This window comes from Salmo salar, chromosome ssa09 (assembly GCF_905237065.1).
Source record: "Salmo salar chromosome ssa09, Ssal_v3.1, whole genome shotgun sequence".
In the NCBI taxonomy this organism is placed as follows: domain Eukaryota; kingdom Metazoa; phylum Chordata; class Actinopteri; order Salmoniformes; family Salmonidae; genus Salmo; species Salmo salar.
The window spans coordinates 22,313,980-22,335,019 of NC_059450.1; the positions used below are offsets into that span (position 1 = coordinate 22,313,980).

Genomic DNA, 21,040 nt, shown 5'->3' on the forward strand with positions numbered 1-21,040 from the left:
AACTACGCTCAGTGGGACAACATTCCACAGGCCACAATCAACAGCCTGATCAACTCTATGCAAAGGAGATGTGTCACACTGCATGAGGCAAATGGTGGTCACACCAGATATTAACTGGTTCTGATCCACACCCCTACCTTTTTTTTTTAAGGTACAGCATGTGACCAACAGATGCACATCTGTATTCCCATTCTCATATGAAATCCATAGATTAGAGCCTCATTTATTTATTTCAATTGGTGTAAAGTATTTAAGTAAAAATACTTTAAAGTACTAAAGTGGTTTTTTTTGTAGATCTGTACTTTATATTTGACAACTTTTACCTAACTATATTCCTAAATAAAAGGATGCAATTTTTACGCCATACATTTTCCCTGGTCCAATTCACACACTTATCAAGAGAATGCCCCTGGTCATCCCCACTGCCTCTGATCTGGCGGAGTCACTAAATACACATGCTTTGTTTGTAAATGTGTTTGAGTGTTGGAGTGTACCCTTGGCTATCAGTAAATAAAATAAAATTGTGTCTACTGGTTTGCTTAATATAAGGAACTTGAAATGATTCATACTTTTGATACTTAAGTATATTTTACTCAAGTAGTATTTACTGGGTGAGTTTTACTTGAGTCATTTTCAATTAAGGCATCTTTACTTTTACTCAAGTATGACAATTGGGTACTTTTTCCACCACTGCTGATTTTAAATTGTGGCATGCTGTGTTTATATTTTTGTTCAGTATATAAGTCAATGCAGTAAGGTGGTGGCGTACACAAATTGAAAGATTTCTGTATGTTGATCAATAGTATCACTGTTATTTTATCATGTTTTCAAAAAAGATTTTACACAAAATAATGATGTTGACTGATTGCACATATTCTGGACGGCAATTCTGCAGGATCAAATGGAACACATGCAGAATTGGGGAAAGGAAATGAGAGAAGCACATAGCAGGAAATGAGAGGAGCATCACGAAGATCATGGATCTCAAACTCATTATGACCATCCAGCTACATGAAATCTGGAGTCAGTCACAGCACACTCATTTTCAATTCCCAGTTTTTCTTTGTACTGGAATTTAGGTAGTTATATAACTGTACAAGTAAAGCAGATTCTAGTGCAGAATAGCAAGCAGAACTCAAGAACAGGAGTGGTAAAGTTCTACATAAAATTCATTAGTCTTTCTGAAATTCCTGAGGGGAATAGCTAATGGAGACAATTATTCAGGGCCAGAGTGCAGAAAGAGGGGAGAAATCAGTATGCAGCAGCATATGTATGAATAATGGAGTAACCTCACTGGTCGATTATGGCAATAGCTGTTTGGGGATGAATCAGGTTTTCAATCTAGAGTGAAGCAGACTGGAAGCAGCGTCCGAACCTTGAGGGCTTTGCCAAGTTTCCCCTGAAGCATGGACTCGGTGGCTGCCAGAGCCTCCATAGCGCTCCAGTTTTTCACCCGAAGCTCCTGGTCAGTTTCAAGAGAGATACGACTTTCAGTTCAGCCTCAGGGAAAAGTATGCAGTGACCCACAAACACAATTCATATAGGGACGAACAGAGAACCATTAGCTAATACTATTTTCTACTCTCCTTTTCTGTACAGCTGTCCTGTCCTATCCTGTTTCTGAGTGTAGGTTTAAAAGAAAATCCTCACTGTACTTTACCTGTAAACCAGTCTAAGGGTCAAGCGCAGCTTAACATGAGCTGCCCATCTAACGATTGAGTCTTTAAAAAGGATCGGCCACTAAATTGTATCGGCAAAAACAAACAGTGAAACGGTTTGTCACTCAGTAGAGGTCTTTGGGATAGACACTGAAAGAATATGAAGAATGAGAGCTGCAGCTCACTGCCAAAAAAGTAAAATGTACCTAGATAGGAAAAGCCAAATCACATTATATAGAGCTAGTCAACAAGGTAGCTCTCGGTCTCTGTAAAACAAGGCTGTTGTTATACTGTGGAAACAGAAATAGGGACTCCTTGTAAACATGGCCAAGAACAGAGCAGAGTAGACTGACAGCCCTTAGCTATGATGTTTGATTGTAGAAAGCCTTAGCCAACATAAGCATGGAATTTCAAATTAACAGAACTAAAATGTAATGGTAGAGAAATCATTGACTTGAATAATTTCAAGTAGCTTTATTAATTTCATTCATAGTCTGTGACAAAATGCAATTTATCCACTTGGGAAAATGAATAGAGTGAGATTACTCATTTGAAGCAGAGGTGCACAGGACTGCAGATGCATGGGTAGAGTGACATAACTGAGAGGTGTGGTTTAGGGCAGTGGTTCTCAAACCTCTCCTCAGGGACCCCTCAGAAATCACAATTTTGGTGTAGCCCTTTTCTAACTCATCTGATTCACCTAGTCTTGATAATTAGTTGACAAGTTGAATCAGGTGTGTTAGCTCCAGAATAGTTGAAATGCATAGAATGGCTGGGGGGTCCCTGAGGAAGGGTTTGAGAACCCCTGGTTCAGCAGAGTATATACAGGATGAGGTCTGCAGATGTATGTCAGGGCTAGACTGGAGAGGTAGGTAGTGTGGGTGTGGGCTGGGGAAGCAGCAGGACTGTCTGCAGCACAGGACGGGACACCTACGTTGTTCTTGCTCCTGTGAAGCTCCAGGGACTCCCTCATCTTAGCCAGCTCTCCCTGGAGATCAGACACCTGCTTCTCCTTCTCTGCCAACCTGGAGGACAGAACACCACCACACATACATTACCAAGCATAACGCTGCTGGATAGCCCCATGCCAAGGGACACCTACTGTATACTGAAGGGAATTCTGTGAAGTATTGCTGTTACTCACGCTGTCAGCAGTTCCGGGCTTGGGGCCTCTGTGTGGGTCAGCTAGAACAAGAAGTAAGTTACTTAACTTGTTATTCTTCACCCTCTCCCATTCAGCCAATACAGATGACTAATGAACTGTTTCCACCTCTTCCCTCACCTGTTGTAGTTCCTGCACCTTGTCGCTCACCTCCATGGCCCTCGCCTCCAACTCACTCTGTAGGGTCTGGATCTCCTGGTCCTTAGCAACAAGCCTGCAACAAAGTGTGTGTCAGTCTAATTTCTCAGGGTACAATGCCATTAAAGAGTAGGAAAGAGTAGTACAATAGGCTTAAGGATAGTACAGTAGGCTTACTGTGTCTGTAGTTCTAGGAGCTGGTTTCTGGCACTGGTGGTGTCCTCAGCCTCCTTCTGTCTCAGCTGCTCCAGCCCCACCACCTGCTGCTCCAGAGACTGCAGGGTCAACAAACACAGGGTCACACCAAACACCCAGCAGGGAGACACAGCACAGTCTAGAACCAATACAGTAACATTGGGAAAAGTCTAAACCCATTCCAATAAAGCCCTTAACTTGAATTTTGAGAGAGAGAGAGTGAGTGAGAGAGACTATGAACACACACCTCAATGGTCATCCCATTGCTGGAGTCACTCGCCTGTGCTGCCTGTAGGCTCTCCTCCATTGACTTAATCTGCTCATCTTTCTCTTGGATCCTTGAAACACAGAACAACAAAACTTGGCGAACACAGAACAAATTGTCCATGAATATGGCAAGCTGTTTCATAGCAGTTGCTAGGGAAAAATAGGTATTTTCATTGACTTACTTGCTCTGTAGTGCGTCCACTATCGAATCGGACAATTTCTGAGAGTAGGAAAAGACAAGAGGGAGAATCCATGAGGGAACGGAGTTGAGACTATCAAAATAAAAAGAGACAGCAGATCCGTGTGGGGGGAAAAAAGTGTGCGTAACATACCTGTTCAGTAGTCTGAAGCTTTAAAGCCACCATCTCTTGTTTCAAAACCTCCTTCTCTTCTCTTACAGTCTGACCGAGAAAGCAATTTGATTTCAAACACTTCAACATCATTTTTGTTTACAAAATGCACGATCAAAACTGTGTTTATCTGGTGGGGTGATCAAGCTCATTCCCCTGAACACTGCTCACCTTCAATTCCTCCTCCTTATTGGCCACCTCAATCAGCCCCATCTTCAGCAGGTCCTCCACAGTCTTGATGTTCTCCTCCCGCTCTTGGAAACTGTGTGTGGCGGTGGGGGGGGGGAGACAACAACACAAAGAGACATAGTGAGACAGGGTCAATGTGAAGTATAACATTGTTTTCTGGTGTGGTCTTAATGCTCTCCGTTCTCACATACCTCCTCTGGAACTGGTCCAAGGCCAGCTGAGAAGCAGTCTAGATGGGGAGAGAGGGTGTGTCAGAGAGTTATGCATACTGAGGAACTGGTAGATCACAGCAGGAGTTCCATCTAAGAAAACAGGTGTGTTTCACTTCTGACCTGTTCAGAAATCTGAGCCTGCAGATTCTGGAGCTCTACCTTCAGTGACATGTTCTCATTGTGCATGGCCTGTGGAGGAGAGAGGAGGGTGAGGGCAGGAAGCCCAGATTCAACAACATTCATCTCACACAAAGGAGATATCACTATTCATTTGACAGTGTGCATGTAGGTCTACAGTAGTTTGATAATATCTTTATCCTAATGACCATTTTCAGCTAATTTACTTTGTTTTAATGAACAAAGGCGGCCCAGAGGGCTTATCATAGTTCTGTTTTATAACTGTACTAGCTACTATGCTTCACAAATAAATAACTTCCATGTATAGTAAGCCAACAAATCAATCCACTGTACTGTGAGCAGCATTCCTACAGCTCAACACATTCCATCCGGTTAACAGACCGTATTTTACAGAGCTGGTGTAATAATGGGGGTTTAGACAGTATTACAGAGTATTACTGGAGGTACCTGCATGTTAGTTTCCCTGCTGGCGCCACTGCTCCTCTCACCATTCAGGGAGTCCTCCAGACTCTTCCTCTGCAGTTCCTTCTCAGCCAGCCTGGACACAACCACACAGGGCAAGAGTCAGCAACACAACCCATATGACAGGGACAAGAGTCAGAGAGGACATTATATGGAACAGACGGACATTCAAGGATCAGGCTACACAGATGTGCAAGTGGGCTGGGGAAACACTTACAGCTTCTGTAGCTCCTCAAAGTGGGATACAGTAGTGGCCTGAAAGAGGGAAGACAGTGGTCACAACACACTCACATATACAGTACCAGTCAAAAAGGTTGGACACACCTACTCATTCAAGGGTTTTTCTTTATCTTTTACTATTTTCTACATTGTAGAATAATAGTAAAGGCATCAAATTATGAAATAACACATATGGAATTATGTAGTAACCAAAAAAAAGTGTTAAATAAATCAAAATATATTTTATATTTGGGATTCTTCAAAGTAGCCACCCTTTGCCTTGATGACAGCTTTGCACACTCTTGGCATTCTCTCAACCAGCTTCATGAGGTAGTCACCTGGAATGTATTTCAATTAACAGGTGTGCCTTGTTAAAAGTTAAATAGTGGAATTACTTTCCTTCTTAATGCGTTTGAGCCAATCAGTTGTGTTGTGACAAGGTAGGGGAGGTATACAGAAGATAGCCCTATTTGGTAAAAGACCAAGTCCATATTACGGCAAGAACAGCTCAAATAAGCAAAGAGAAACGACAGTCCATCATTACTTTAAGACATGAAGGTCAGTCAAATTTCAAGAACTTTGAACGTTTCTTCAAGTGCAGTCGCAAAAACCATCAAGAGCTATGATGAAACTGGCTCTCATGAGGACTGTCACAGGAAAGGAAGACCCGGTTACCTCTTCTGCAGAGGATAAGTTCATTAGAGTTAACTGCACCTCAGATTGCAGCCCAAACAAACGCTTCAGAGAGTTCACGTAACAGACAGTCTCCTCTGAACAGTTGACGTTGAGTGAGTCAGACCTCCATGGTCAAATTTCTGCAAAGAAACCCACTACTAAAAGGACACCAATAAGAAAAAGAGACTTGCTTGGGCCACGAAACACAGGCAATGTCCAAATGTGAGATTTTTGGTTCCAACCGCCATGTCTTTGTGAGACGCAGAGTAGGTGAACGGGTGATCTCAGCATGTGTGGTTCCCACTGAGAAGTATGGAGGAGGCGTGATGTAGGGTGCTTTGCTGGTGATACTGTTGGGGATTTATTTAGAATTCAAGGCACACTTAACCAGCATGGCTACCACAGCATTCTGCAGCGATACAACATCCCATCTGGTTTGCGCTTAGTGGGACTATCATTTGTTTTTCAACAGGACAATGACCCAAAACACACCTCCAGGCTGTGTAAGGGCTATTTGACCAAGAAGGAGAGTGATGGAGTGCTGCATCAGATGACCTGGCCTCCACAATCACCTGACCTCAACCCAAATGAGATGGTTTGGGATGAGTTGGACTGCAGAGTGAAGGAAAAGCAGCCAACAAGTTTTGGTTACTACATGATTCCATATGTGTTATTTCATAGTTTTGATGTCTTCACCATTATTCTACAATGTAGAAAATAGTAAAAATAAAGAAAAACCCCTGAATGAGTAGGTGTGTCCAAACCTTTTTGACTGGTAATGTACATCGAAACATATGAACTCTTGTTGATGAACTAAAGGGTGAAACATGTTGAAACATACCTGTGAGCTCAACTGGTTCTGCAGAGTCTCAATCTGGGCCTGAAGGCCACTGTTTTCCCTTAGGAGATCCTGTCAGGATTAAAAGGACGTTATGTTCAGTGCATAGCAGAATATGAAAAATACAAATACTAAAATAATTCAAATATTTGGCCCATTTCAGTCTCTCAACTAAAACAGTTTCCCTTTAACTACTTCTCTCCCTCGTTTCCAAATGGTTTGAGTGTGAAGTCCTGTTTATACGTGGCACAATAACTTTAACATCCAAGTTTAACTGTCAACCATTGGTGAATGTAAACACTAGGGAATGTGTTATTGTTATACACATCACATCTGTCATTACAACAATAAGGGCTGTGTTCCCCTACCTGGACCTGCGCTGAGTTGTCAGCCAGGCTGTGCTGGGACACCTCCAGCAGCTGCATCACCTTCTGCTCCACCTGGTCCTTGGACACTATGGTGTCGGTCAGGCTGCTGTGCAGCGTCTGGATCTCCTTGTTCTTGTTGCTCATCTCCGTCTCCACCGCCAGCAGCTGGCTCTGCAGCTCTGAGAGAGGAGAGACACCAGACCCAGTCATATCACATTCATCATATGTAACATTTCTTACATATTGGCAATGAGTCGCGCATTAGTTTGCGTTTCAGAGGTCTGTTTATAGAATCTTTGTGAGCACCTTCTTTAGCAGCATGAAGTTTCTCCCTCTCTGCGTTGACGTTGTGGAGGTAGTTCTGGAGCTCGTCCCAGCGGCGCTTAGCTTCCTGCAGTTGAGCCTGGTGATCACGGGACAACACTTGGCACTTTGACAGTGAACATACACTGACACAACCTCTCAGAATCCATCTCACTGTACTGTGGTTATGGTGATGAACACAGGAAAGGCTGACCTGGGTGTCTGTTGCAGGGAAGCAGTGTTCATACTGAGCACAAAGCCTCAAACAGACCCACTTCCTGAGCTAACACAATCCTCCACTTCCCTGTTCTATTACACACCACCCAGACCCCTCCCTTAGGAAGGGTGGACACAGGCCCTCCCATGGTTACAGTGAGAAACCCGAAACAGTCCAGGTCTGACCACGAAGGAGAGATTCCTTTGTGTTTAATCTCTGTGGGGCAGCCTAGTAAACTATGGGCTGAATAAATAACTAAATTAGATGCCCATGTGAGTCATAGCCCCTCCCCTGACAAACCGCATACCTCCAGCTGAGACACATTCTGCTTGTAGTTGACCTCCAGCGACTTCCTCTGGTGCTCCTCCTGCTGCAGCTTGTTGTTGTTCTCCGTCAGCTCTTTCATCAGACCAGAGTACTCAGAGCGCAGCTGGTTCAGCTCCGACGACTGCCTGCCATGCACACCACAACCACTATTACAACCCACACGCTCATCCATGCCGTGCCTCAAAAGCAACTAGTATTCTTACAGTGCAATACAATACCTATCAAAGAACTTAACATCTTTATAATCTAGAAAACAGATGGCTGGGAGGTGGCACTCACTTGCTCTCCATCTGGTTGGTGGCAGAGCTGACTGCATCTCTCAGGATGCCGTTCTCCTGCTGCAGCCTGGCGATCTGACCCTCCAGCTGCTCCCTCAGCTTCTGGAACTACACAACATTGGGAGTCAGTACCACCAAACATACAGCATCAGACAGAAACACTCGTCTATACTGCCTCAGGACTGATGTTGGAGTATAAAGCATGACAGTAAAAAGTGATGGTAGTTGAGGTTTGGCCTGTTTAAGTAAAGGTATCAGAGTGGTGGATGGTGGTCACCTTCATCTGTATGCCCTGGAGCTCTCCCTGGGATTTAGCCTGCATGACATTCAGCTCCTTCTCCAGCGCCCCACGCTGGTCCCTCAGAACAGCCTCCGCCCTCACAGTCTTCTGCTTCTCCTGCTGCAGCTCCTAACAACGGACAGGGCAGAAATGGCAGCGAATCAGCATTGGAATGAAATGGCACCAAGCCACGGCCAGAGTCCACAGGTAATAAACCAGTGATGTAGTCAATGAATATATATTATGGTACCGGTATGGTCGGGTTAAGGTCATCTTATGATTATGTATAGCTGCACCTTGCTGAGCTGCTGGACCTTGTCCTTGGCGATGGAGGCCTCCTCCTGCAGAGTGGTGAGGAGCCGCTCTCTCTCCAGGGATGAGGGGTCAGCCTTCGCTGCAGATTTCTGCCAAGCGTCCAGGGCAGACGGGTTCTTCTCTTTAAGCACAGTGACCACACTGACAGCCTCTGCCTGTGACAGGGCCAGACTTCCCAGGCCCACCAGCAGCTCTTTCAGCTTCACCTCAGAGTTCTCTACAAATACACACACATACAGGCAGAGGATGAACTATGATGTGTTATACAAGTGTTGCATGGCAGCGGAGTGGAATAGAATGATGCAGTTTAAATAGATTTATCAGATGTAATTGTTCATATGTCAGGTTTAAAACATGATATAGTAGCTATATATTGGAGTGTAGGTTACTCACCTTTATCCATCTCATTCTTCTGTTTCTTGACACTTCCCTTAGAGGGCGCATCACCATGGTGGTTAGCAGGACCTGCAGAGTCAGGCTGGATATCATCTACTTGGGCTGAGGGAGACCGAAACACATTGTCATGTTTGGGGCCAGACAAGGCACACAAATTGAGAGTGGGCCCAAGGATTTCATAAATAAATAAATACATTTAAAAAAAAAGGCAGAGTAAGATTTGTTTTGCTTTCTGCTAGCAGCTTTGAACAATGTCTGAACCTGCTCTGACTTTGATTAACCTGCAGTATCAGTAGGTCTACATCATCCTTACCATGCTCAGTCTTCTGCTTCTTGGCAGAGTTCTTCTTCTTGCCACTGGTTGAGGTGGTGGCTGGGGGGGCCGCTCCATCCTGGGCTTTGGTTTCTACCGGCACGGGAACCTCCTTTTTGACTGGAGCTGGAGCTTTATCCACCTTAATCTCTTCTTCCACTAGACAGGAACCAACACAAGGACAATTAGGCTTTAGAGATGGAGGAAAAGAGGATGCCATTATGATGGCCTTGTGATCCATTTGTGTAGAAGGTCCTGCTCACTACTCATACTGGGCTTTAAATAATCTGATTTGATTCGGGAGGATAGATGTGCACTCAGACACTAACGAGTGGCCCCCGTTGCAGACACAGGCAAGCGCATAGTGAACCACATCCTCTTATCCTATGAAAGCCACCCTGGCCTTCTACTCACCAGCCTCTGTCTTCTGCTTCTTCTCCTTCTTCTTCTTGCCAGAGGACTGGGGGGGGGTCTGAGCCTGGGCTGGGGGCTGAGGGTCAGGCTGGGCTATGGGGGGACTGGGTTTAGCCACTGGGGCAGGGGGCTCTGCTTTGTGGCCAGCTTGCTTGGAGCCATTCACCGAAGGTATCTCGGCAGGAGGAGCGGCTGCAGCGGCAGCTGCCTTTGCGGCTTTCTTCTCCTTCTTCCTCTCCCTCACCCCTGCAGGGGCCTCGGCTGGCGCTGCCACAGGGGCAGAAACAGGGGTGGGTGGAGCCACAGGGACAGGCTCCTCCTCCTCCTCCTCCTCCGCAGTTGAGCTGCTCACAGCGTCAGCCACGTCAAAGTCTCGCAGGTCTTCCTCAGACTCTCCCCCTTCCCCTCTACTACTGCTCTCTTTCTTCTTGCTCTTTCTCTTATCATTCTTCTTGCGGGTTTCTGGTTTGGAGGGTGGCAGCTTGAGGTCTCGTTTCTGCCTGGCCAGCACCTCGTCATAGGAGGTCTCCTTCATGAAGAGCCAGAAGAAGAGGAAGATGAGGGCGATGACCAGGGATGGGGCCAGGATCACCAGGTACTGAGAGTCATAGATGTCCAGCGCCATTCTGAAGAGAGAGCAAGAATGAGTCTTTGGTATCATGCACGTCATAAACACAGCCAAGAAATAAAATAAAAACGAATGCTGCATAGCTGCAAATATTGAATAGCAAAATAGCTGATCAGTTCATGCCCAAAAGTCCTATACATCTCTTTGTTGACACACATTTTAGATTTTTTTTTTAAAGTTGGTTTAAGTCCAAACTTCAAGGCCAGCCAGACACTGGCACAGCCCCATCCAATGCCAGAGCAGCCCAGTGAAAGGGAAATGGGCTAACGTGAAATGGGGCGGATGGTAGCCTCTAGGTTAGAGCACTGGGGCCAGTACCCGAAAGGTCGCTGGTTTGAATACTGGACCCGCCGAGGTGAAAAATCTGTTACTCTGCCCTTGAGCAAGGCACTTAACCTAGTTCCAGTGGCGCTGTACAATGTGACCCCACTCCCTGTGGGTGTCTCAGTGGGAGTTGGGATAGGCAAAAACACACATTTGCGCACACAAGTGTATAACAGGACATATATAATCACGCCCCAAATTATTATTAAAACAGCTTTGGGTACTTCCAGCCAGCCTGATATGAATGCCAGAAGGCATTCCACCTCGCTCCCAGTGCCACTTCCTCAATACTTTATGGGTTTGATATACTACAGCAGAAAAGCTAATGCCTTTTCCCACACCGCATGAATCGATTTGTAATAAATATAACTCAATTACTTTTTCTAGAGGTTGTCTGCTGAATGAGAGAACCAGCTCTGTGCAGTGAGAATGTATGTGTGTGAGTGAGAGAGAGTGTGGGGTGATAGTGATGATAGTGTGTGTCCTCCCTCACTCGTCTCTGTGATATGATCCTATTAGACTACACTGTCCCGGCCCACAGCCTACCTTCTTTACACACACCACGTTTTCCACAAGTGCATAGAGTAGCCAGCCAAATAGAAAAGTAGCCAGCCAAGCACCCTGGGGGGGTCTGCCAGGGTTATTTAAAAACTTAAATACTACATTTAGATGTATTCAGACCCTTTTACTCAGTACTTTGTTGAAGCACCTTTGGCAGCAATTACAGCCTTGAGTCTTCTTGGGTATGATGCTACAAGCTTGGCACACCTGTATTTTGGGAGTTTCTCCCATTATTCTCTGCAGATCCTCTCAAGCTCGGTCAGGTTGGATGGGGAGCGTCCCTGCACAGCTATTTTCAGGTCTCTCCAGAGATGTTCGATCGAGTTTAAGTCCGGGCTCTGGCTGGGCCACTCAAGGACATTCAGAGACTTGTCCCGATAGCCAAGACAACGCAGGAGTGCCTGTGTGCTTAGGGTCATTGTCCTGTTGGAAGGTGAACCTTCACCCCAGTCTGAGGTCCTGAGTGCTCCAGGCATTTCATCAAGGATCTCTGTACTTTGCTCCGTTCATCTTTGCCTTGATCCTGACTAGTCTCCAAGTCCCTGCCGCTGAAAAACATCCCTACAGTATGATGCTGCCACCACAGGGATGGTGCCAGGTTTCCGACAGACATGACACTTGGCATTCAGGCCAAAGAGTTAAATCTTGCTTTCACCAGACCAGAGAATCTTGTTTCTCATGGTCTGAGTCTTTTAGGTGCCTTTTGGCAAACTCCAAGCGGGCTGCCATGTGCCCTTTACTGAAGAGTGGCTTCCATCTGGCCACACTACCATAAAGGCTTGATTGTTGGAGAGCTGCAGAGATGGTTGTCCTTCTGGAAGATTCTCCCATCTCCACAGAGGAGCTCTGTCAGAGTGACCAAGGCCCTTCTCCCCCGATTGCTCAGTTTGACCAGACGGCCAGCTCTAGGAAGTGTCTTGGAAGTTCCAAACTTCTTCCATTTAAGAATGATGGAGACCACTGTGTTCTTGGGGACCATCAATGCTGCAGAAATGTTTTGGTACCCTTCCCCAGATCTGTGCCTCGACACAATCCTGTCTCGGAGCTCTATGGACAATTTCTTCGACCTCATGGCTTAATATTTGCTCTGACATGCATTGTCAACTGTGGGACATTATATAGACAAGTGTGTGCGTTTCCAAATAATGTCTAATCAATTGAATTTACCACAGGTAGACTCCAATCAAGTTGCAGAAACATCTCAAGGATGATCAATGGAAACAGGATGCACCTGAGCTCAATTTCGAGTCTCATAGCAAAGGGTCTGAATACTTATGCAAATAAGGTATCTGTTTTGTATTTTTAATACATTTGCAAACTTCTAAAAACCAGTTTTTGCTTTGTCATTATGGGGTATTGTGAGGATTTTTTATTTAATCCATTTTAGATTAAGGCTAAAACATTACAAAATGTGGAAACACACACACACACACACACACACACACACACACTAAAAAAAAAGCAAGTGCCATTTAAGATGAATTTATTGAAACCTAATGTCAAATGATTATATTAAGCAACACAATCTTCAAAAATGCAGTAACCTCAAATGGCATAGCGTTGCTTTGTTAATTTAGAAGAAAAGCCGCTGCCATTTCCAGAGCCCTTATCACAGTCAAGACATCTATTTTATAGTAAAAAACGTGTAATATAAAAATAATAAAATGGAACTGAATATTTTTCAAAAGGAAGTTGTGCGTCTGGAACAGTTGTTCTTAAAAAGTGATCATTCAAACCGGGCTCAATTTGGCAAGTTGAAAAAAAAAAAAAAGGTACCAACAAAAATCTGTCTTTTCGATATACAGGCTTTAGATTTAGTTTATTTTACCTGGTTTTTAGAGGTTTCTAACAATTCCACATTGAACACCGCATGGGGATGAATTACGGCCACGACATCCGTTTGGTAAGTAGGCCTACGCTTAAATATGCTCAGTCTTTATCAAACTAATGTTTTCACGTATTTTCAGTGTGGAACCTGTATGTTTAGGGGGGGTTATAGCATAGGCTAATCAATTTGAAAAAGATACAAGTAGTTTGCAAAGTAGCCCAAGAGGAAAATAGACAGGACACACTTATTCCAAAACTGCAGCTCATTGTTGGAACACATTTTCCTACTTCAAAATCAACCAATTTGTGATAGAACGTATCATTTTGCAAAGAATGTAGCTTGTGTATCCCATCAGTTATGCCAGCAGCATACCACCCTGCATCCCACTGCTGGCTTGCTTCTGAAGCTAAGCAGGGTTGGTCCTGGTCAGTCCCTGGATGGGAGACGAGATGCTGCTGGAAGTGTTGACGGAGGGCCAGTAGGAGGTACCCTTTCCTCTGGTCTAAAGATATATATCCCAATGCCCCCGGACATTGCCTTGTGTAGGGTGAGACGCTAAATGGGTGTCCTGACTCTGTGGTCACTAAAGATCCCATGGCACTTATTGTAAGAGTAGGAACACCCCAGTGTCCTGGCTAAATTCCCAATCTGGCACTCATACCATCACCTAATCATCCCCAGTTTACAATTGGCTCATTCATCCCTTCTGTAACTATTCCCCAGGTCGTTGCTGTAAATGAGAATATGTTCCTAGTCAACTTACCTGGTAAAATAAAAGGGATTAAAAAAAAGTTTGATATTTTTTTATAGGCATTTATTTATGTGGGAGCTTGTGGGAGCAGTCGGAACGCAATTGAGTGAATGAGACACGGAGGAGAAAGGGAATTTAGGTAAAAGTTAAATAAATGCTTGGCTTCTTGTTTGTTTTGCCACGCAAATGCACATGTACAAATGGAACACTAGAGTCAAAGCAAGTTGTCTTTAACTTCTTATGGGCAGGTGGGATGGTAGCGTCCCACCTGTCCAACATCCGGTGAAATTGCAGAGCGCGAAATTCAAACTACAGAATTATAAATATTTAACTTTCATAAAATCACAAGTGTAATACATCAAAATAAAGCTTAATTTCTTGTTAATCCAGCCGCTGTGTCAGACTTCAAAAAGGCTTTACGGTGAAAGCACACCATGCGATTATCTGAGGACAGCGCCCTGCATACAAAAGCATGAAAAACATTTCAACCAGGCGGGTCCAAAAGGTCCCAGATACATCACAAATGGTCCTTTGTTCGATAATGTCCTTTATATCCATAAAAACTCAGTTTAGTTGGTGCGCTTCAGTCAATAATCCATCCCAGTTTCCCTCCATCAAAATGCATCCCAAACGTTACTAATAAACTTTTCCAAACAAGTCAAACAACGTTTATAATCAAACCTTAGGTACCCTAATACGTAAATAAACGATCAAATTTAAGACAGAATCGTTATTGTCTTTACCGGAGAAAAATACCAAAGAACGCGCTCTCTTCCACACACTTGGAAACACTACAGACAAAATGGGAGCCACCTAGAAAAACTACAATTTCTGGCTCATTTTTCCAAAAACCAGCATGAAACTCTTTCTAAAGATTGTTGACATCTAGTCGAAGCCCTAGGAAGTACAATCTGGGAGAATTTCGCCTTATAATAAAAGTGACAGCCATTTAAAAACAGTGGTAGGCTGAATTTTTTGGGGGGGATGGTTTGTCCTCGGGGTATCGCCTGCCATATCAGTTGTTATACTCACAGACATAATTTTAACAGTTTTAGAAACTTTAGTGTTTTCTATACAAATCTACAAATTATATGCATATCCTAGCTTCTGGGCCTGAGTAACAGGCAGTTTACTTTGGGCACGCTTTTCATCCGGACGTGAAAACCTCTTGGGTAGGAGGCAGTATTAACATTGGCTCTCAAAACTACCTCCAACTTCCTTCACACTAGACACAGAGCCATAAAAATGGTATTCACGAGTTCATCTTACTCTAGGGAAGTAGATAAAGGGCCTCATTGCCAAAATCACATATTATCCCTTTAAGTATTCGACGTGGTACAGTGTGGAAATTATAATAAAAGTGCAGGAAATGCAGAAAATAATTGCTTAGAGTTGGATTGAACAGTATAAATGGAGAAAACCCCATTGAAATCACTTATAAATGTAAACTCAGTAAAAAAAGAAACGTCACTTTTTCAGGACCCTGTCTTTCAAAGATAATTCATAAAAATCCAAATAAATTCACAGATCTTCATTGTAAAAGGGTTTAAACACTGTTTCCCATGTTCAATGAATCATAAACAATGAATGAAAATGCACCTGTGGAACAGTCGTTAAGCTTACAGACGGTAGGCAATTACAGGTAATTTCCGGACTATTAAGCACAACCTTAATATAAGCCGCACCCACTGAATTTAAAAATATATATTATTTTGAACATAAATAAGCTGCATGTCTATAAGCCGCAGGTGCCTACCGGTACATTGAAACAAATTAACTTTACACAGGCTTTAACGAAACACGGCTTGTAACAAAAAAAAAAAAATTAGCAGTAAGCTTTGTCTTTTTGCACTGAGTCAATTCCTCACGCTGCTGTTTCTTATCATCGACTCATTAAGACCAAGCTCCCGTGCAGCAGCTCTATTTCCTTTTCCAACAGCCAGATCAATCGCCTTCAACTTGAAAGCTGCATCATATGCATTTCTCCGTGTCTTTGCCATGATGAGGGTGACAAAATGACTACCGTAATCAGAATGATGGGAAGTTTGAGAGCGCTCGATTTAATCTAAACAGTAAACAAAAAAGTTGTTTGACCTTAACCCGTTCGGCAATTTCATTGGTCTAATGAAAGCTTCATGCCGCCAAAAAACTGAGCACGTCACAGAATGTGTTTTTTTGAGAAAAAAAAAATTTGAAAGTGGGAAAAATCCATATATTAGCCGCGTCATTGTTTAAGCCGCGAGGTTCAAAGCCTGGTAAAAAAGTTGCGGCTTATAATCTGGAATTTACGGTATATCATATAAAGCATACAGTACATTACACATGTATAGTAGATCATGAATATGATTGTATGGCTGCTACATACAGTAAAAACTCATTCCAGGGTTTTTATTTTTATTATTTTCTACATTGTAGAATAATAGTTAAGACATCAAAACTATCAAATAACACATATGTAATCATGTAGTAACCAAAAAAGTGTTAAAACAAATCAAAATATATATTAGATTCTTCAAAGTAGCCACCCTTTGCCTTGGCATTCTCTCAACCAGCTACATGAGGAATACTTTTCCAAAACTCTTGAAGGAGTTCCCACATATGCTGAGCACTTGTTGGCTGACTTTTCTTGACTCTGCGGTCCAACTCATCCCAAACCATCTCAATTGGGTTGAGTTCGGGTGATTGTGGAGTCCAGGTTATCTGATGCAGCACCATCACTCTCTTTCTTGGTCAAACAGCCCTTACACAGTCTGGAGGTGTGTTGGGTCATTGTCCTGTAGAAAAACAAATAATAGTCCCACTAAGCGCAAACCAGATGGGATGGCGTATTGCTGCAGAATGCTGTGGTAGCCATGTTGGTTAAGTGTGCCTTGAATTCTAAATAAATCACTGACAGTGTCACCAGCAAAGCACCCCCAAACCTCCTCAATGCTTCACGGTGGGAACTACACATGCGGAGATCATCCGTTCACCTACTCTGTGTCTCACAAAGACACGGTGGTTGGAACCAAAAATCTCACATTTGGACTCATCAGATGAAAGGACAGATTTCCACTGGTCTAATTTTCTTGGCCCAAGCAAGTCTCTTCTCCTTATTGGTGTCCTTTAGTAGTGGTTTCTTTGCAGCAATTTGACCGTGAAGGCCTGATTCACGCAGTCTCCTCTGAACAGTTGATGTTGAGATGTGTCTGTTTTGCTATCACAGACTAGAACATGTTCCTGGGATTCTTCCAATGGCATTGATAAGTACGCCACATCAGTCACTTACTTTATCAATAAGTGCATCGAGGACGTCGTCCCCACAGTGACTGTACGTACATACCCCAACCAGAAGCCATGGATTACAGGCAACATTCGCACTGAGCTAAAGGGTAGAGCTGCCGCTTCAAGGTGCGGGACTCTAACCTGGAAGCTTACAAGAAATCCTGCTGTGCCCTGCGACGAACCATCAACAGGCAAAGCGTCAATACAGGGCTAAGATTGAATCATACTACACCGGCTTCGATGCTCGTCTTATGTGGCAGAGCTTACAAACTATTACAGACTACAAAGGGAAGCACAGCCGCGAGCTGCCCAGTGACACGAGCCTACCAGACGAGCTAAATCACTTCTATGCTCGCTTCGAGGCAAGCAACACTGAGGCATGCATGAGTGCATCAGCTGTTCCAGACGACTGTGTGATCACACTCTCCGTAGTCGACGTGAGAAAGACCTTTAAACAGGTCAACATACACAAGGCTGCGCGGCCAGACGGATTACCAGGACGTGTGCTCCGGGCATGTGCTGACCCACTGGCAGGTGTCTTCAAAAAAATTGGAAAGCGGGAAAAATCCATATATTAGCCGCGTCATTGTTTAAGCCGCGAGGTTCAAAGCCTGGGAAAAAAAGTTGCGGCTTATAGTCCGGAATTTACGGTAAGGTAACAGTTATGAAAACTTAGGACACTAAAGAGGCCTTTCTACTGACTCTGAAAAACACCAAAAGAAAGATGCCCAGGGTCCCTGCTCATCTGCGTGAACGTGCCTTAGGCATGCTGCAAGGAGGCATGAGGACTGCAGATGTAGCCAGGGCAATAAATTGCAATGTCCGTACTGTGAGACGCCTAAGACAGCGCTACAGGGAGACAGGACGGACAGCTGATCAAACTCGCAGTGGCAGACCACGTGTAACACCTGCACAGGATCGGAACATCACACCTGCAGGACAGGTACAGGATGGCAACAACACCTGCCCAAGTTACACCAGGAACGCACAATCTCTCCATCAGTGCTCAGACTGTCCGTAATAGGCTAAGAGAGGCTGGACTGAGGGCTTGTAGGCCTGTTGTAAGGCAGGTTCTCACCAGACATCACCGGCAACAACGTCGCCTATAGTCCCAAACCCACCGTTGCTGGACCAGACAGGTCTGGCAAAAAGTGCTCTTCACTGACGAGTCGCGGTTTTGTCTCACCAGGGGTGATGGTCGGATTTGCGTTTATCGTCGAAGGAATGAGCGTTACACCGAGGCCTGTACTCTGGAGCGGGATCGATTTGGAGGTGGAGGGTTCGTCATGGCCTGGGGCGGTGTGTCACAGCATCATCGTACTGAGCTTGTCGTCATTGCAGGCAATCTCAACTCTGTGCGTTACAGGGAAGACATCCTCCTCCCTCATGTGGTACCCTTCCTGCAGGCTCATCCTGACAGGACCCTCCAGCATGACAATTTCCGCTCGGGCAGCCGAGCGGAAATGGAGGAAAACTCACCTCCCTGCGGACCTGGCATCCTTTCACTCCCTCCTCTCTACATTTTCCTCTTCTGTTTCTGCTGCTAAAGCCACTTTCTACCACTCTAAATTCCAAGCATCTGCCTCTAACCCTAGGAAGCTCTTTGCCACCTTCTCCTCCCTCCTGAATCCTCCTCCCCCTCCCTCTCTGCGGATGACTTCGTCAACCATTTTGAAAAGAAGGTCGACGACATCCGATCCTCGTTTTTTAAGTCAAACGACACCGCTGGTCCTGCTCACACTGCCCTACCCTGTGCTTTGACCTCTTTCTCCCCTCTCTCTCCAGATGAAATCTCGCGTCTTGTGACGGCCGCCCGCCCAACAACCTGCCCGCTTGACCCTATCCCCTCCTCTCCTCTCCAGACCATTTCCGGAGACCTTCTCCCTTACCTCACCTCGCTCATCAACTCATCCTTGACCGCTGGCTACGTCCCTTCCGTCTTCAAGAGAGCGAGAGTTGCACCCCTTCTCAAAAAACCTACACTCGATCCCTCCGATGTCAACAACTACAGACCAGTATCCCTTCTTTCTTTTCTCTCCAAAACTCTTGAATGTGCCGTCCTTGGCCAGCTCTCTTGCTATCTCTCGCAGAATGACCTTCTTGATCCAAATCAGTCAGGTTTCAAGACTGGTCACTCAACTGAGACTGCTCTTCTCTGTGTCACGGAGGCTCTCCGCACTGCTAAAGCTAACTCTCTCTCCTCTGCTCTCATCCTTCTAGACCCATCTGCTGCCTTTGATACTGTGAACCACCAGATCCTCCTCTCCACCCTCTCCGAGTTGGGCATCTCCGGCGCGGCCCACGCTTGGATTGCGTCCTACCTGACAGGTCGCTCCTACCAGGTGGTGTGGCGAGAATCTGTCTCCGCACCACGTGGTCTCACCACTGGTGTCCCCCAGGGCTCTGTTCTAGGCCCTCTCCTATTCTCGCTATACACCAAGTCACTTGGCTCTGTCATATCCTCACATGGTCTCTCCTATCATTGCTATGCAGACGACACACAATTAATCTTCTCCTTTCCCCCTTCTGATAACCAGGTGGCGAATCGCATCTCTGCATGTCTGGCAGACATATCAGTGTGGATGACGGATCACCACCTCAAGCTGAACCTCGGCAAGACGGAGCTGCTTTTCCTCCCGGGGAAGGACTGCCCGTTCCATGATCTCGCCATCACGGTTGACAACTCCATTGTGTCCTCCTCCCAGAGTGCTAAGAACCTTGGCGTGACCCTGGACAACACCCTGTCGTTCTCCACTAACATCAAGGCGGTGACCCGATCCTGTAGGTTCATGCTCTACAACATTCGCAGAATACGACCCTGCCTCACACACGAAGCGGCGCAGGTCCTAATCCAGGCACTTGTCATCTCCCGTCTGGATTACTGCAACTCGCTGTTGGCTGGGCTCCCTGCCTGTGCCATTAAACCCCTACAACTCATCCAGAAAGCCGCAGCCCGTCAAGTTCTCTCACGTCACCCCGCTCCTCCGCTCTCTCCACTGGCTTCCAGTTGAAGCTCGCATCCGCTACAAGACCATGGTGCTTGCCTATGGAGCCGTGAGGGGAACGGCACCTCCGTACCTTCAGGCTCTGATCAGTCCCTACACCCAAACGAGGGCACTGCGCTCATCCACCGCTGGCCTGCTGGCCCCCCTCTACCTCTGAGGAAGCACAGTTCCCACTCAGCCCAGTCAAAACTGTTCGCTGCTCTGGCACCCCTATGGTGGAACAAGCTCCCTCACGACGCCAGGACAGCGAGTCAATCACCACCTTCCGGAGACACCTGAAACCCCACCTCTTTAAGGAATACCTAGGATAGGATAAAGTAATCCTTCTAATCCCCCCCCCCAAAAGATTTAGATGCACTATTGTAAAGTGGATGTTCCACTGGATATCATAAGGTGAATGCACCAATTTGTAAGTCGCTCTGGATAAGAGCGTCTGCTAAATGACTGACCTGTTGGGGCTAGGGGGCAGTATTGACAATTTTGAAAAAAAATGTGCCCATTTTTAACTGCCACCTACACCAACTCAGAAGCTAGGATATGCATATTATTACCAGATTTGGATAGAAAACACTCTGAATTTTCTAAAACTGTTTGAATGGTGTCTGTAAGTATAACAAAACTCATATGGCAGGCAAAAACCTGAGAAAACCTGAGAGAAAAAACTTTTTTTTAATCATTGTTTAACCTGTTATGGCTAGGGGGCAGTATTTTCACGGCTAGATAAAAAAAACATACCCGATTTAATCTGGTTACCACTCCTACCCAGTAACTAGAATATGCATATACTTATTACATATGGATAGAAAACACTCCAAAGTTTCTAAAACTGTTTGAATGGTGTCTGAGTATAACAGAACTCATTTGGCAGGCAAAAACCTGACAAGGTTTCAGGCAGGAAGTGGCCTGTCTGACAAGGTGTCGTTCTTCTTGTCTCTGTTTATTGAAGAGTGAGGATCTTAGCCTCT

General features: G+C 45.1%; 1 protein-coding gene across 3 annotated transcripts in view; it reads right to left on the minus strand.

The window, feature by feature from the left end:
• The window catches only part of LOC106611015 (kinectin), a 43,757-nt gene that overhangs the window by 6,964 nt on the left and 15,753 nt on the right, over window positions 1-21,040 (minus strand). For 2 of the 3 annotated variants that reach the window (XM_045723483.1, XM_045723482.1), the window contains exons 2-24: window positions 9,715-10,340; window positions 9,301-9,459; window positions 8,985-9,089; window positions 8,573-8,808; window positions 8,274-8,405; window positions 7,998-8,104; window positions 7,699-7,843; window positions 7,178-7,274; window positions 6,872-7,050; window positions 6,507-6,575; window positions 4,989-5,026; window positions 4,757-4,847; window positions 4,292-4,360; window positions 4,151-4,188; window positions 3,942-4,032; window positions 3,753-3,821; window positions 3,603-3,640; window positions 3,401-3,491; window positions 3,136-3,233; window positions 2,941-3,034; window positions 2,803-2,843; window positions 2,593-2,683; window positions 1,376-1,462 (exon numbers count right to left, since the gene is read on the minus strand). In XM_045723483.1, the coding sequence (XP_045579439.1) occupies window positions 1,376-1,462; window positions 2,593-2,683; window positions 2,803-2,843; window positions 2,941-3,034; window positions 3,136-3,233; window positions 3,401-3,491; window positions 3,603-3,640; window positions 3,753-3,821; window positions 3,942-4,032; window positions 4,151-4,188; window positions 4,292-4,360; window positions 4,757-4,847; window positions 4,989-5,026; window positions 6,507-6,575; window positions 6,872-7,050; window positions 7,178-7,274; window positions 7,699-7,843; window positions 7,998-8,104; window positions 8,274-8,405; window positions 8,573-8,808; window positions 8,985-9,089; window positions 9,301-9,459; window positions 9,715-10,339 (2,790 nt within the window). In that variant the 5' untranslated portion in view covers window position 10,340. The remainder of the gene's footprint in view (window positions 1-1,375; window positions 1,463-2,592; window positions 2,684-2,802; window positions 2,844-2,940; window positions 3,035-3,135; window positions 3,234-3,400; window positions 3,492-3,602; window positions 3,641-3,752; window positions 3,822-3,941; window positions 4,033-4,150; window positions 4,189-4,291; window positions 4,361-4,756; window positions 4,848-4,988; window positions 5,027-6,506; window positions 6,576-6,871; window positions 7,051-7,177; window positions 7,275-7,698; window positions 7,844-7,997; window positions 8,105-8,273; window positions 8,406-8,572; window positions 8,809-8,984; window positions 9,090-9,300; window positions 9,460-9,714; window positions 10,341-21,040) is intronic. The other variant, XM_014210812.2, reaches the window with a different exon arrangement.